Here is a 15044-nt window from a genome sequence, read left to right as displayed (position 1 = left end):
CTAAAGTTCGTAGGAAACCCGCCAAAGACGTACAAAATAAAAAAACTAAAGTCGGTTTAAAAGTCGCTAAAAAAGTTCCATCGAAATCTTTGCGTTTATTTTTTTTAGTTTGTGGGTATAGTAAAATCAAGTTTTGATATAACAAGCACGATTTTTTAAATATACTTTTTATTTGTGTGGTGAGTGTTTCTTAGTAGCGGTAACATGAAACCATGGCATATACAGTATTTATGCTCTCTGACCCCTGTTCCAAGATAGTCTCACTCATGCGAGCTAACCGCTCTCACCCCATCACTGCGACTAATAACTCAGACGTTATTTGCTGTTTGCCGTTAACATGACTATAAATCCACCGATGAATAGACTGTACAATGCCTGGGGTTCCCGGGGGAGTTGTCGGCCAGTACAGGTGAGCCATTATGTCGTTGTATTGTGCGAGGAATTAGACTCCATAAATTTTGATTAGCAATCAGAGTTGCCTCACAGAACTCACAAACCATGTGTTAAGGTAAGAAACTTGGTTAACATAGCTCTCTTACACTCGTTTTATAGGTGTCTAGGCTAAGGGATGAATTGTGTTTCTACTTTAAGATGAAACCACTTTGCGTCAAATCAATTTTGTGAGCTATTCGCTCCTAGACACTATAGAGTTGTGTTTGTGAATAACTTTAGTTCTATTTGATGGATTTGATACGCTTTTATGGAACTGTAAAAAAGTATGCAACTTTAATAACAGCCTCCGAAACCCCGTAAAACTTGAAAATCTTTTTCAAATTGTTTGTCTTGCTTAGTGTCATCATTGAAATCAAATGATCAAAGAGTGCTATGAAACCAAGTCGTCACCATTGGCAACGGATGCTCCAGTCGATCGGACACATCGCTAGACGTGATAAGCAAATATAAAAACCACAGTTTAACCAACTAATAAACGCATTAACAGTAAATTGCGAGTGATAAAGTATGTACTAACGTCATATTGTTAAGTTTCTAGTCAAGTCAAGTCCAGAAATTTCTTATTTATTGTTTTTCAAACTTTTTTTTCGAAATGGGATCGCTCACGATATGTTTTTTCTAGGGCCGGTATTTCTTCGATTGCAGGTATCAGAATTTACTAGAAGACGGCGTTGACGTCATTTAACAACGTTAAATTCGTTAATCATTGTAACCTATGAGGGGAGCGGGATCTTAAAAATAAATTCTATACTTGCATCTATAAAACACAAGTACCACACAACCTTAAGTGAAATAAAGTATCTAAAGAAAAAAAATATGACGCATAACTCTTCGATCACCCGAAAACATCTGCCATGTTAAAAAAAATGAAGATACAGTCCGACCCCCACCCCCCCCCCCCCCCCTTCGAATCTCAAATGGTCCGATTAGAATGACATTTCAAGTGGTTATTTCGTTCGGTGTACGCACCCACCAAACGCATGGTGTATCGTCAATATGAAGCCGAACCCCAGGCCCGTAACCAGGGGGGGTGCGAACGCCCCCCCCCACAACGGCCGTAGGTCCACTTTCGGTTCTCAATAGACGTGCTATTTGTAGAAAAAACTATAAAGCATCAGCTCGATCACTCTGGTATGTAGTCAAAAATAAACGTCCCATGGAGATACTTCAAACAAAACATAATGGCAAAGGCATAAAAAAATACCTTTTTGTTTTTTCGGGGGTGGCCAGATTTGTATCAGAGAACTCGCACGTGCGTATGACATATTTTGTGCTAAGCGACAACAAAAGTTAACTGACTAGGCAAAAATGTAAGTGATTCAACGATTTTTAATGTGACCAGTTTTAGAAAATGCCCTTACTATCTTCGAATTGCTCAAGAGCACTCTTTAGAAATCTATAGCGTTTATATACTCCTCCCTCTGTATCTAGACACGCGTTTACATAAGAGAAAACTACCCCCTAAATAATGCATTTGTAGCCCCCCTCCCCCCCATAACACTTAAATTAATTGTTTATTATTATTCTTGTGATATTGAGCTGGATGGGCGCAGTTGTGCCGAATGTGAGATTCTTCCCTCGGGAAATCTTAAATACACGCCCTACAACTACAAAGTAACAACACCAATCTCGTGTGTATCTTTTATTCTAGCGCGACCCCGGTCCATCGTCCGCGTTCAAGATGTCCAGATTTGGTATGCAGACTAGACGGGATAGGGTCATGAGCCTGCTACCTCCAATATCCCTGGTCAGTGGCAGCACGGATATCCCACTCGAAGATCGAATCTTTTCCGACGAGCCTCCCCCTATTGTTTACCCGGGAAGCTTTCCATCCAAGATACTCCGCCATCTTGAGAAAAATACGTTTTACTCCGCCCCCACCCAGGGGGAGTCAGCCATCACCAAGAAAATCATGTATGCTGACCCTGTGAAAAGGGTTCAACAAAAAGACGTTATCCCTCCCTTCAAAGCAGAAGCGATAAACTCGAATAATAACAATAATAATACAATGTCCCAGGCTAAAGTAAAACACAAAAAGTCTTCGCCTAAAAAGCCCATTCAGAAACCGCAGATAAGCAGCAAATCGCAAGTTGAATTTGGAGGCGTCACGGCAGAAGACCCACGGACGTGTGTAAGTGCTCCGACATCGGCTAGAGGAAGCTGCCGGGATAGAGAATTCATGACAAGAAACGGGGAATTTGAGCCAGGTAATCTGACAGCTCCGACAACCCCTCGACCAGTGAACAAGACTCAAGGCACAACTGACAGTACGGGCTCAGTAGAGGCGGTCAACGCGCATGTCAATGCAATGCCGCTGCCACCAAAGACTGTGGGCCTCAAGAAGGAGTCTATCGTGCATCCCCTTGAGCTAAGAGGAGACGCTATTGATATCGAGCCGCATGGTGCAGACTATGACGAGTTTAGTAGGGCCCCATACACGAGGCCAAATTCAAGAGCGATGACACCTATGCAATGGAAAAACAGTCGCGCCCTCGTGCCTGTAGCAAGCGGTGGGCTGACAGAGATGGCGCACACACATAACGAGCATACCAACGGGTTTTATTGCAACTATAAAGACTCTGGACTGACGAATAAACCGAAAATTCGATCGACCATACGTGAGGTTCCGAGGCCTTTATCACGCACGAAAAACCCTAAAAAGGAGCAACCTAAATTTTTGATAAGAGCCGTGGGGTACAATCTACATAACAACCCTAGACAACACAGTGCTGATATGTTACGAAGGAATAGCGCCGAGAGAAGGGCGAAGGCGGAGAAGAACAAGAAACAGGAACTAGAACAAAAGGAAAAGGATCTGAACGAGTCGAGTTTCAGGGAGACTTTGACTTTGGCTATAATGGGACCCAAAGACAACTGGTCAGCGGTGGCACCTGAGCAGCAGGCGCTTTATGGAGAACAACAAGATGGTACCGTCCCAGAGAGTCACGTGATCGAGCCGGGGAACAAATGCGAGAATGAGGGTCACGTGACCGAGCCGGGGAACAAATGCGAGAATGAAGGTCACGTGACCGAGCCGAGGAACAAATGCGAGAATGAGGGTCACGTGACCGAGCAGGGGAACAAATGCGAGGAGGGAGCAATTGGACATACAAAAGAGAACTGTAAACAATGCGAGATAAATAAAAACGACGATAGTAACAGTGCTAACGCTAATATCACGAAGCTTACTGGGAATGCCGATAATCTCAAATCTAATATGGAAAATTCTTCTGACCCGAATGCGAAATCTAAGTCAGGAAAAGGTAGTAAGGGGAGGAGAAATTCAAAAGTAGGTCGTAAAAAAAGTCGTAAATGAAAAAAATTATATAGATAGATAAGATATAAAGAAAGTTATAAAGAAAAAAAAATGATATTTTTTTTTAGCTTTGTGTTCATGTTATTCTAGTGCGTGTTTTATCGACGGTTATGATAAAATAAAGACAATATTGCCAGATGTGTTCCCTAGTGTATAGTAAGGGTGTTGAAACAAGCTCGGCGGAGATAATCTTTTGTCCCGGCGCCAGATTATGAACAGCACGCTAGCACAACTAAGACTGTGCGAATAATGTCGGAGTTATTCCAGAAGCAAGGTGTACATAGATCAGATTTTCATAACAATTCTCAATATTCTTCTTACTCTCCGCTTTTTGGCTTCCATCATTCAAGCGGGCAGAATTACATTTGGATTCTTTTTTATTTGTCAGCGTCATGATGTCATTTGAAAGCATTTGAGTGCTGGTCAAAGGAAACGCTTCAGAGATTTTGAATGACGGAGGTCATAAGGTGATTTAGAAAAGTTATTGCGGTATTGTGTATAGTTCCAGAAAATATCCATACGCCCCCCCCCCCCCCTCCATTGAGGAGATTGGAAATTCCAGGGGGTGGGGGTAAAATGCCCTTTTTCCTTAACAGTAACCGTATTTTTTTTTTCCAGGGGGTTGGAAATTCCAGATAGGGGAGGGGAGGTATGGATATTTTCTGTAACTACACATTCCTTTTTTCGAATAAATCACCATATCAAAGATGCTTTTGCATATAACATTTAAACCGGCGCTCCCATTCCCTTGGCGGATTCTGTCTATGTGCTTGTCATCATTTTATCATAGCATTCATAATATAACATACTGGGAGTTTTTAATTTTAAACTGCACTTCTCGACACTTTGCAAATCCGTTTGACGAGTTTATTCATCATGATCTCGTTTGCCTTCGCGTCCTGGCTGATGACATAGCTATGCTTGTTTATTGGACTGCTTGCCAATACGGCCATCCCGCCAAGGTAGTCCTCTCCCGGTACGCCAACAACAAATATCTCAATACCCTTTTCCCTTAATATACCCGCTCTGTACTCCATCGCCTCCAAGCCAGAACTGCTGAATGAATCGGTGAGAAATACAGTCACGAGCTTGGCACCTGGGAAAAGAAGACGAAGGGTTGATGTAGAAGCATGTCTACATCTAGCTAGGACCCTTTCACTTTCCCGGACACTGTAAATTTTCCCTTTATCATAAGCTGTCAAGCTGAGTCATTTTTTCCACCCCAATCAGCTAAGATTGGAATAGCATAGAGGGGTAATACTCTTCCCTCCTTCCCAATATTTGTCCAAGGATTGATACGTTTTGTCAGGTTGACCCCCTCTCACCCCAACCCTACCCCCTCACCTCTAGTGAAGAACAATTTGTACTGTTTTTGTTTGGCTACTAGTATGCTGTTTTCCGAGCTGTATCCAAATTGTTACCTGGCTTTCGTTTAAGGATATCATCGTCATCGTCGTCATCTTCAAGTGTGCCTTTCGGAGGTGCTGATGGACACAGAGGGGTCATGTTAATTTGGTCATTTGGTCAAACTAGAAATCATCCGGACCTTATAATTCTCGTTATGAAAAGGCTTGAGGACAATCTATTTGACAAACCATGTGAAAAAAATATATATATAATCCTCACCCTTTTCAGGATAGAGAGGCTTTAAATATATACCTTGTCTAGGACAGAGAGGGCAGCACCGTCCTTTTCTGGTCTGGAGAACCCATAATTTCCTAACCTGGTTCGGAAAGCCTTAGTAATGCGTTGCCTTACCTGGTTTAGAAAGACTTAGAATGTGTTGCCTTACCTGGTTCAGAGAGCCTTGCTCCATTCCGTGTAGTGAATACTTCAGCTGCTAATGTTTTGATGGCTAAATTTATCTTTGTGAACGAGGCCTCGTAAGGTAACTCTAACACCTTTTGCCTCAATTCAGCCTTAGGTATGACGTCATTCAGGGCTGTCACCTGATGATAATAGGCGGAGAAATAGCTGACGGCAATTCTTGTCTTTCCCTGCGCCAGGGTAAAACGGCTGATGAGTTTGTTGGCGAACTGCTTGTAGAGTTTATAATTGCGTTCCCCCACGCTAGCCGACGCGTCAAGGACGATGGCGAGATCTATCTTTTTGCTACAAGTCTCTCGTTGAATGCTGGTACTATGAACTAGAGTACATAAGAAATAAATATCTCTTTCTAAGGTTTGCTTAGTGGCTCTATAAATGATCAAAATAAGGAATTCGTGTACAGTACAAACCCTCTGTTGCGGATTTTTTTAAAGCACAATGCTATACACCAAGAGAGCATAAGAAAAGAGAGGGACACTTTGGTATTACCCGCGCGCCATGTCGATTCCGATTCTGGCTATTTTTAGTAACCACCACCCCACCACTGCGCGTGAGGATTTTCTCCTTTTATTTTGTCCTACTCCCCAGCCGGTTGCGTGTTGTTGTTTTGCCAACTCGATAGGAATGAAAAAAGATCATGTAAAATAACTCGGAAGAAGAAAACCATTATAAGATTGGCAAATATACTCACAGAGAGCTAAATCCCTGAATAGTTTGACTGTTTTGTTTGTCTGAGCGGCGAAGTCAAGTCAAGAAGAAAGAAAACACCGACGAGCGATAAAATGGCTGTGATACCGCGTTTGATTCAAATCCCGACTCCAGCTTGTATAATATACTTAATAGTTATAGGAATGTCTAGAAACAACATCAAAGAAGTACAGTAATATCTCCCTATTTATTTTCTCACTATTAGAAAAGCTCAGATACTTCAGCTTGCTGGCTTTGATCATCACAAAAATGCATTCCCCCGCTACAAGGATGGTTTTAAGAAATGTATTTTCTTGGATTCCTTCTCAATTCACCGGAATATTCACAAAAATCAATAACATATCTAATTACTATCTTTCAAATATTCGTTTGACCATTAGGAAGATAACGAATGTTGAAAAACCACGAAGAAGCAGCAAGTGAGAGCGGAAGCGGTATTTTAAGCACGAGGTTTTCCGCTCCTGATTTTGAATGAAGTCTCTTTTTTTTAAACGTTTTCGAAATCTTGCAATCCTCGAAGTACTACATCCCCTTAATATACCGCAACTGCCCGTATCCTTGATGCTAGAATGAGATTTTCGATGGTATTTTTGCAAATAGGGTGGGTTTTTTTTGCGGTTCCAAGTCACAAAACAGTGGCAAACAACAAGATGTAAATGCCAAAGCGCGGGGGTAGGGTGAGTAAAAATCCTCACGCGCAGTGGTGGGGTGGTGGTTACTAAAAATACCCAGATTCGGAATCGACATGGCGCGCGGGTAACACCAATGTGTTCCTCTCTTATCTTATGCTCTCTTGATTACACGTATTATTACAATAATCAGTGCACACCTATTTCAAATAAATTGCTTCTATCATGTTTATCTTTAACCTATGTCGAACCTCCCACTCCCTTCGAAATCACAATCCTTCCAAACATCACCCCCCACTTTCGGGACCATTTCACCGCCCCTGCATAAAAATCAGGTGATAGTTACCATGTCCGATGCTAGCCAGAACAAGGATACTAACAGCAAGTATTGACATCGTGGTCCTCATTCTAAAAGATAAGTAAAAGCTTGAAGAGACACGAGTATCCCTGGATAAGAAGAGGTAATGAAAAGTATAGTGGTAACATAAACAATGGCAAGGAGGAAAACTACTCGAGGTACTCGAGTTACTGGTCAATATTGTAAGAATAATGCTACTTTAGTCATATGATAAAAAAAAAACAGGATAAAAGCAAAAATAATCTTGAAGCAAGCGAGAGTTCGATTAACTGAGGTTACGAGGATCGGGAGTCAATGTTAGTCGCGACCGAGACGCAGGTTGATAATCAAGACTTCACCACTAACGGCCTTAGCGGTGCCGGCAACCTTCAACAGATAGAAAACTAAGAGCGCACTTACCAAACTCTTGGCATAAGTCAAAGGCATCAAAAGCATCAAAAGCTAGGCCGAGTTATAACTCCGTCAGTGTCGGTTTTTATACTCTATACAGTTATCAATGTTGTGTTATTTTTGTTGAATACCAGCAAGAATAAATGTCAAAGAGACATTATCAGGCTTGTTATGATAGCACCCTGCAAGTATTTGGAATATACAGTTTGTATTTTACATCTTTGTTGACTTATTTGTTGATACACAAATAAGTATTAAAGTATGCGTCTACTCATTTCGTTCCTAACAAATGCCAAAGATCCCTCTTTATAAGGTTCCAAACAACGAGATGATAAGGTTTCGCTCTATTTTGCTCTCTCAAGAGTATTGAAGCTTTGTGCAAGCTCGTGCCTACTTGATAAGTCAAACCAAAGATGGAACTAGAATTTTACAAAAGGTATTTAAATATGAATATTATAAAAAAAAGTTATCTAAGCATACGACTGTCTCGTCCTTAGTATACTGTACCAATCACCTTCACACCACACCTGGATCCGCCGTTGCTAACGTAGGACTGTTTATAAATGCTATGTGATGATAATAATATGTATACCTGAACTCAAATAGAAATGCAGAACGCGGGAATAGTTTTTTTTTAAGTATAGTAAAAGTTATTTTGATTCGCGACAGAAAAATTCGACATAAGGTAAACGCTTGAATGCTTAAACAAAAGTCATCAAAAGGACTTTTTAAAAAGATATATCCTTTTTTTCCTGTCGCCATCATCCCACATGTCTGTATACCTTGTTGTCGTGCCAAACTTTCTTCCCGTTTGTGATGCTCCTCAAGCCCTTTTGGTCCAAGACAAAGGGATCATCAAAAACTGAAAAAGGTCTTGGACGACAGGTTAACGCACGGGTGTATAGGAAAACATCATTGACCTTTAACTCCGGGTCTAACGCAGGCAGATGGATAATCAAAATACTATTCGGCGCTTTGCTTTTATCCAAACATCCAGTAGCATCAATGATACTTTCTACCAAACATGGTTTCCTTTATATCAATACGAGTGTTGTTTTCTACTATATTTTGATTCATTGGAACTGAGAGAAAAAAACAGAAATTGCGTGAATAAGTGCGTCATAACAACTTTTACTGGAGCCTCTCTCCTAATGCAATAACCTAAACATTTATAGAAGGTTATTTTTCTATGAGATCTTTTGTGTTTCTTATATATGCACGATTGATTAAGGTACGTCCCGCTCGTAGCCACACTTATGTAAATGGTATTTTTAACTTTGACTTACGTGAACACATACGTGAATGCAACCTTCAAAGCCAGTCAAGAAGTGACACCACTTGAAAAGCTATGATTGTTGAGTGACAAATTATCGAAACACCTGCAGTGATGCGACGCCCATAGACGTTGTCGATACCTCCTTGATATCCCTTAATATTTCATGGCAAAACACTACCACACTTCATAAAATGAGAGCTTTCTATTACTAGCGAAGATGTAATCTATTTAATATTAGGAGAACAAACTCCCACGCTTTTTTACTCTTAAATACGAGAAGAGGGAGGCAGAATTTGAAGTCGACTTTGCTTTTGAAGGGATGTGTAAAGCCTTTGCTGCCATTACGATACTAATATCCATTGGAAAGGGTAAGAGTGCAAACCAGTTTTATACAACTCACTACTGTCCTGTAAGGATGTATTCTGTTCTGTTTACGGTCACGTTACAGTTATTCTATGGTTCATAATTGTTAGAACGTGACTGTACCTGGCAGGCTGTGTAGCTGAATAGAGAGAGGGGGCTTATTTAAAAAAAAATGGCATTGTGGAGGGGGGGGGGGGGGGGGCGTCATTAAGAGGGGGGCTAATAGAGTCCTTACATGGTATCCCTCTCGCAAGTCCATTCAGACACAGGTCAGAGTTAATAGAAAGACTGAGCTTATAAAAGCCTTTGACAAAAGCTTAGATCATTAGACGTACACTTCGTCGAAAGTTCTTATCTAGTAGGTTTTATACATATCATCTTGATCAAACAAAGCAGCCTTCGAAATATTTGGGGGCGGGATACAGAAACATTAAGAAATATTTGGGGGTACGGCCACGCCCCTACTGGTCATTTCCTTTAATTTTTGAAAATATTTGGTGGGGGGGGAGGGGGGGCAGCCCCCCATACATTAGTCTACCTTAGTATAACGATATGTAAGACGAGATGCAAGATACAAACAGGCAATCCACCGTTCTATACATTATTTGCAGGCCTGACATGGTCACACTGTGGTAAGCGTTTCGTCCCTCCTAGCAGTTCGACGGCGAGTGCGTGCAGACGCATCATGGGCGGCCAGCGGTCGACAATTGAACAACACCCATGGATGGTCGCTATGATGCTTGATAGCGCGCAGGCCTGTGGTGGAAGTCTGGTCGCGGAGGACTGGATCGTGACAGCTGCGCATTGCTTTGACTCGAGTGAGTATCAGTTCAGTTCGGTTAATTATGACAATTGGTATCCAGTTTGACCAACACAGCACATGCCCACAGATACCAATGCTGGTTATGTATGAGGCACATTTCAAGCGGATCTACGAGGGAGAGCTTAACCACACCCCAACCCCTGACCACCTCGGGCTGCCAAGGGACAGCGTTTGCTGCAAAAAAAATAGCATATGCCTTTGTGCATCTCTAGCACAACATTGCTTTTTAACCCGGTTGATCGTTTTTGTTGCCACCTTAATGCCACAATTAATTCCCTTTGTTTGATTCTCGGGATTGTTTAGCTCTAGACAGATTGCGATGGCGGGTAGTAGCGGGCAATGACATGCCGTCCAAGGCAGTCAACACTACTGGTGTAAGTGCCATATGGAGACATCCACAGTACAGAAGCAATATTGCATCCCTAGAGTCAGGCCCGTGTGACTATGATGTAGGTAAGACATGTTTTTATATCAGGCTCGTGTGACGACTATGATGTAGGTAAGACATGTTTTTATATCAGGCCCGTGTGACTATGATGTAGGTAAGACATGTTTTTATATCAGGCCCGTGTGACTATGATGTAGGTAAGACATGTTTTTATATCAGGCCCGTGTGACTATGATGTAGGTAAGACATGTTTTTATATCAGGCCCGTGTGACTATGATGTAGGTAAGACATGTTTTTATATCAGGCCCGTGTGACTATGATGTAGGTAAGACATGTTTTTATATCAGGCCCGTGTGACTATGATGTAGGTAAGACATGTTTTTATATCAGGCTCGTGTGACTATGATGTAGGTAAGACATATTTTTATATCAGGCCCGTGTGACTATGATGTAGGTAAGACATGTTTTTATATCAGGCCCGTGTGACTAGTCTTCTTTGCAGCCGTCCGCGTTTGTCAGGAGGGGGAGGGGGGGGGGACTGAAAAACCAATGAGACCATCCAATGAGAGTCTGAATCCTTGGAAACAAAGCGATAGTAAACCCTTCACCAAACAGGGCCGTAGCAGGGAGTGGAGCCCCAAGGAAATGACCTGTAGGGTTGTGGCTGTGCCCCCCAACATTTTCTTAATGTTTCTGTATTGTGACCCCCCAATATAAACCTTCTACGGCTTTGCCAAATACTATATAAATAATCAATATTCATCCGGCATATACCACAGCTCTGGTGAAGTTAGAAAAGTCTGTAGCAACAACCCCCAAGACCGTTCCAATCTGCCTCGTACCACGTGACACACCACGTGATCTCAAGCGGGACTGCTACGTCGCAGGCTGGGGTCGAAGGTCTTTCGGAGGGGAGCAATCACTAGCCCTGAGAGAAGTCCAAGTGCATATGGTGCCACGGGAGTTATGCAACAGTGCCAATAGCTACGGTGGCGTAATCCACGAGCGCGCTCTTTGTGCGGGCCCTCGGGAGGGGGGCTGCGGGCCCTGCCAGTTTGATAGCGGTGGACCGCTGGCGTGCAGGGAAGGCGGGCTCTGGTATATGTATGGTATCGTGTCGTATGGCGTTGGTTGCGGGGTGGCAAATAAATTCGGGGTTTATAGCAACATGTATGAGCTTACAGACTGGGTGAGGGACACCATATCGAGACATGAGCCGAATTTGGCGCAAAATCAAAATAAAGCTAGTCTACTTTGAAGCCCCTCGTGTCTAGAGTCACGCAACGCTCCCAGTCCCCAAGCGGCTGCAAAAAATACTAAAGGAAAATTTGATAAAAATGATAAGTACGAGAAGATATGGAACAGTTGGGATAAACGATTAGGAATTCCATGAACAAGTAAGTTAATGAGCTTTGTGCGAGAAAACATCTCCCATATGGACTTTCCTAGACTTATATAGACCGGTATGTTCAATAAGACCAAAGGATAATATTTTTAATATATTATATACAATGCGCCCATATACGTAGTTGTGTGCCTGATTTTAAAGAGCTCTTGTCAGCCACGCCTTTGTTATCGTTTCAACCAATAATATTGGAACACAAATTCTAATAAGAAATCTCAAAATAACCATCTGAAAATCAACGTCTTACAGCTTGCCTAAATCAACCGAATGAATTTTTTAGTTTCTACTATTACACTATCTATGTCTGTGTTTTTTTACCTATTCTACTTTCTACCAGACGAGAGCCATGTGCAACGAAGAAGATGCAAATCAAAACGTATACTTATTGCTTAAACAAATCTGCTTGACGATTTGTTCCACTACTTTTCTCCTCGCAGCCCCGTCCTTTGTTAACTTGAACAGATGGCTCTTCGCGGGTTTGCTAGCGAGGTGCTTCATGACTTTGCGATATATTCTGCTTTTTTCTGGATAAACTGTGAACATCTCGACATGATAATTCTGCAAGCTCTTTGCCTGGGCTATGCTTTCCTCATACCCAGACGTGCCAAATCCATCGGTTACCAAGACAACTGCCATCTTCACACCTTTTAAAATCAAACAATATCAGGGACACTATATTCTTGTATATCTTTCTCAACAGGTTGCAGGAAGTAAAAAAAAAAGTGGTATAGTATTCAATTCAGCAGATTCCCTCTATAACTTCCACAACTAAATTTCGCCAAACATCGCTAAAACCCCAAATACGCTCTAAATCTCTTAAACATGGAAATAATTGACGGCTACAAGTACTAAATCACGTTGGATAAAATTTATTACATTTTTAGGTAAGAATACTAGCATAAATTAACAACACCATATGTTCTTTATTCTATTAATGAGCAGGTCGGTTCAAATTACTCATTGACAGAGCTTGGGCTACGAGTAGTTAAGTGCTCACGGTATTATGGCCAAGATATTTCTCTCTGAGCCCAGTGGACGAAGAACCACCAGGAATTTAATTCTTAAAAAAATAGATAAAGCGCTTCGTGCGGTTCGTGTGGTAATCTGCGCAAAGTAAGACGCACGCGGAGAAGAAAGGAACAGGAAGACTTCTTTTATTCCTTCTCTATCTCCGTTTCCTTCCCTAGTGAGAAACCGGCCTTAGGTACACGCCCTCTTTACACAAGCTTCTGCTCTACGACCACGGGCTATAGGATAATCTGACTCCGAAATAGTCTTGTTAGTGTTGAATAAAGCACGTAACAACGGGCGGTTATATAGCGCGTCGTTTGAAAGGTCAAAAGCGCGTAGGGACATAGCTCGCTGGAGGAGCGAAACCAAGGCGATACGGCCAGTTGAGGAGGAATACGTGCTTTATTCAACACTAACTAGATATTAGAGTTCATTTCGGAGTCAGATTATCCTATAGCCCGTGATACGACTGTTAACACACGCCCCTTCTTGTTTGCCTTAGCTCTATCTAGCTTGAAATGACATCATAACCGCTTACAGAGTGTTACCTTTTTGTTTTGGTCTTGCTCCACCTTTCTTGGCCAACACCTCGAAGTGCACAGTCTCCAATGATGTAGAAAGTATTGAGAATGATTTCTCGTACATCATCCGATCCGTCAGTGAAAACAGCTTGCTTATGCTAAAGTTATCGCTTAGCTTAGACATAATTACATGGTTCGCTGAAAAGAAGTTTAGCGAAACTCGTGTCTTGTCCGGGGAGATGGTGAATCGACTTATAATCTCCTTAGTCAAAGTCTTGGCTAGTTTGTAATTGTCTTCGCCCATACTTGCAGAGGCATCGAGAACTATCGCCAGGTCCACCTTCTTGTCGCATTTGACGTGTTCGGTTTTTGCCTCTTTGACTTGGGCTGTGAAGTGAAAATATCAATAGCCAACGCACTAATTTTAGATAGATTTTTATAAAAGTTGTGAAAAGCGGTGGTATTAAAATTGTTTATGTGATCTAAACATGTTTTTAAAGGGGGATGAGTATGTCGTGGAAACAACAAGAATCGTAAGAACTACATTTAACATAAGTTTCATCGAAAAATAGAGATCGACAGAATGTGTCTTGTTTAAAATAGACACAGTCTCTGTATCATGGTACATACCGTATATCACGGAAGCTGCAACTAAAAGAACGAATGAGCTATACTTATAACCGTCCATTTGTGTCCCCGAAATGATTTAAGTTTACGATTCAATTCGAGGAACACCAATAATAGCAGGGGTTCGCCGCATGGGGTCGACTGGCGAGGCACCTCCTCTCCTGCAGGTCAAAATCTAAACAACCGTCCGCCTTAATCATTCACTTGACAGTCTATCATTGTACATGCCATGCATAATGGCAGCAGCAATTAAAACAACGAAAGAGCAATATCTATTGCTATCCACTCTTGTAAAACAGCCAGTAATGGTGCCATGGCTTGATGTGGTAAAGCTTTGGTTGCACCAAGGTCGGCCCATCGCACGTGTACACCTGTTGTACGGACAATACAGGCACTGTTGTTACCACGCCCTTTCAGCCAGGCTGTATCACACTAAGTGCTCAGCTAAGACTCCTAAAAAAGATTTTTACAAATGATGACAGATAGTCTACTGAGAATTCAATCTAAATGGCTAAGCAGGCTGTTTCGGGTTTAGTTCTGCGCCTTCACTCAGCTAGTAAAGCGATGTCATTTGCAATCAAAATGCTAACACTTGTATTTGCGCACCAATAAATAAGCTTACACTTAGCTAGTGAAGCGATGTCATTTGTATTCAATGCTCAGACGTGTACACAGGGAGTTCGCAGGGTGCGCGCTCACCCCCCTCCCCCCCCCCCCCCTTCCTAGGCGGTCAAAAAGTGAGTTATTTCTTATTAAGGAATCTTCAAAACCTATGCTTTTTCCATATGATACCTATAAGTGCGCCCCCCCTCCCCCTAGCCAATCCTGGGCACGTGCCTATGCCAATACTTTTCCTTGCGTGCCAAGAATAACTAGAGGCTTTTTAATAAAAGACTTTGTCAGCCGCCATTTTGTTAACCTAGCAAAATACCAAGTGTGAAGAAGCAG

At 42.0% G+C, this 15044-nt stretch overlaps 4 protein-coding genes across 9 annotated transcripts; 2 read left to right on the top strand and 2 right to left on the bottom strand.

Annotated features, from left to right (window-relative positions):
• The first annotated feature begins 276 nt into the window (after window positions 1–276).
• On the top strand, window positions 277–3905 carry LOC116603707. Of its 2 annotated transcripts, none has more exons than XM_032365304.2 (2): window positions 277–409; window positions 2105–3905. In XM_032365304.2, exons 1-2 carry the CDS (start codon window positions 338–340, stop codon window positions 3767–3769), a joined length of 1737 nt encoding a protein of 578 aa, XP_032221195.2. In that variant the 5' UTR covers window positions 277–337; the 3' UTR covers window positions 3770–3905. The 2 variants fall into 2 exon arrangements, with proteins under 2 accessions (XP_032221195.2, XP_032221196.2); XM_032365305.2 differs by lacking the exon at window positions 277–409 and adding an exon at window positions 415–508.
• Window positions 3906–4010: 105 nt separating this feature from the next.
• On the bottom strand, window positions 4011–9045 carry LOC5520290 (collagen alpha-1(XIV) chain). Of its 4 annotated transcripts, none has more exons than XM_001640177.3 (5): window positions 8968–9045; window positions 7280–7341; window positions 5562–5915; window positions 5191–5253; window positions 4011–4865 (listed from the first exon to the last, which is right to left on the bottom strand). In XM_001640177.3, the coding sequence occupies exons 2-5, from the start codon at window positions 7338–7340 to the stop codon at window positions 4594–4596; spliced, it is 750 nt and encodes a 249-aa protein (XP_001640227.3). In that variant the 5' UTR covers window position 7341; window positions 8968–9045; the 3' UTR covers window positions 4011–4593. The 4 variants fall into 4 exon arrangements, with proteins under 4 accessions (XP_001640227.3, XP_048579884.1, XP_048579881.1 ...); XM_048723927.1 differs by lacking the exon at window positions 8968–9045 and adding an exon at window positions 8464–8618; XM_048723924.1 differs by lacking the exon at window positions 8968–9045 and adding an exon at window positions 8274–8419.
• Window positions 9046–9130: 85 nt separating this feature from the next.
• LOC5520281 (serine protease hepsin) lies at window positions 9131–11791 on the top strand. Its single transcript, XM_048723940.1, has 4 exons — window positions 9131–9325; window positions 9932–10138; window positions 10447–10596; window positions 11312–11791. Exons 1-4 carry the CDS (start codon window positions 9277–9279, stop codon window positions 11788–11790), a joined length of 885 nt encoding a protein of 294 aa, XP_048579897.1. The 5' UTR covers window positions 9131–9276; the 3' UTR covers window position 11791.
• A 263-nt stretch (window positions 11792–12054) lies between these two features.
• On the bottom strand, window positions 12055–14769 carry LOC5520282 (von Willebrand factor A domain-containing protein 2). Of its 2 annotated transcripts, none has more exons than XM_048723949.1 (3): window positions 14205–14769; window positions 13497–13856; window positions 12055–12581 (listed from the first exon to the last, which is right to left on the bottom strand). In XM_048723949.1, exons 1-3 carry the CDS (start codon window positions 14227–14229, stop codon window positions 12307–12309), a joined length of 660 nt encoding a protein of 219 aa, XP_048579906.1. In that variant the 5' UTR covers window positions 14230–14769; the 3' UTR covers window positions 12055–12306. The 2 variants fall into 2 exon arrangements, with proteins under 2 accessions (XP_048579906.1, XP_001640228.2); XM_001640178.3 differs by having other exon boundaries at window positions 14100–14768.
• Window positions 14770–15044: the final 275 nt, after the last annotated feature.

This window comes from Nematostella vectensis, chromosome 1, assembly GCF_932526225.1.
Source record: "Nematostella vectensis chromosome 1, jaNemVect1.1, whole genome shotgun sequence".
In the NCBI taxonomy this organism is placed as follows: Eukaryota; Metazoa; Cnidaria; class Anthozoa; order Actiniaria; family Edwardsiidae; genus Nematostella; species Nematostella vectensis.
Note: the sequence above shows the minus strand (reverse complement) of the source record. Positions and strands in the feature narration are given on the sequence as shown.

Excerpts from the sequence above, each read along its gene's own strand:
- LOC116603707 (XM_032365304.2), top strand. The coding sequence starts at position 338 with ATGACTATAAATCCACCGATGAATAGACTGTACAATGCCTGGGGTTCC. Across the intron at positions 410-2,104 it reads GGAGTTGTCGGCCAGTACAG|CGCGACCCCGGTCCATCGTC; the intron begins GTGAGCCATTAT and ends CTTTTATTCTAG.
- LOC5520290 (XM_001640177.3), bottom strand. The coding sequence starts at position 7,340 with ATGAGGACCACGATGTCAATACTTGCTGTTAGTATCCTTGTTCTGGCT. Across the intron at positions 5,254-5,561 it reads AGCAAGGCTCTCTGAACCAG|CACCTCCGAAAGGCACACTT; the intron begins GTAAGGCAACAC and ends TGTGTCCATCAG. Across the intron at positions 4,866-5,190 it reads TATCCTTAAACGAAAGCCAG|GTGCCAAGCTCGTGACTGTA; the intron begins GTAACAATTTGG and ends TTCTTTTCCCAG.
- LOC5520281 (XM_048723940.1), top strand. The coding sequence starts at position 9,277 with ATGTGTAAAGCCTTTGCTGCCATTACGATACTAATATCCATTGGAAAG. Across the intron at positions 10,139-10,446 it reads TGCGCATTGCTTTGACTCGA|CTCTAGACAGATTGCGATGG; the intron begins GTGAGTATCAGT and ends GGGATTGTTTAG. Across the intron at positions 10,597-11,311 it reads CCCGTGTGACTATGATGTAG|CTCTGGTGAAGTTAGAAAAG; the intron begins GTAAGACATGTT and ends CATATACCACAG.
- LOC5520282 (XM_001640178.3), bottom strand. The coding sequence starts at position 14,157 with ATGGACGGTTATAAGTATAGCTCATTCGTTCTTTTAGTTGCAGCTTCC. Across the intron at positions 13,857-14,099 it reads TGCAGCTTCCGTGATATACG|CCCAAGTCAAAGAGGCAAAA; the intron begins GTATGTACCATG and ends TTCACTTCACAG. Across the intron at positions 12,582-13,496 it reads AGCAAGACCAAAACAAAAAG|GTGTGAAGATGGCAGTTGTC; the intron begins GTAACACTCTGT and ends TGATTTTAAAAG.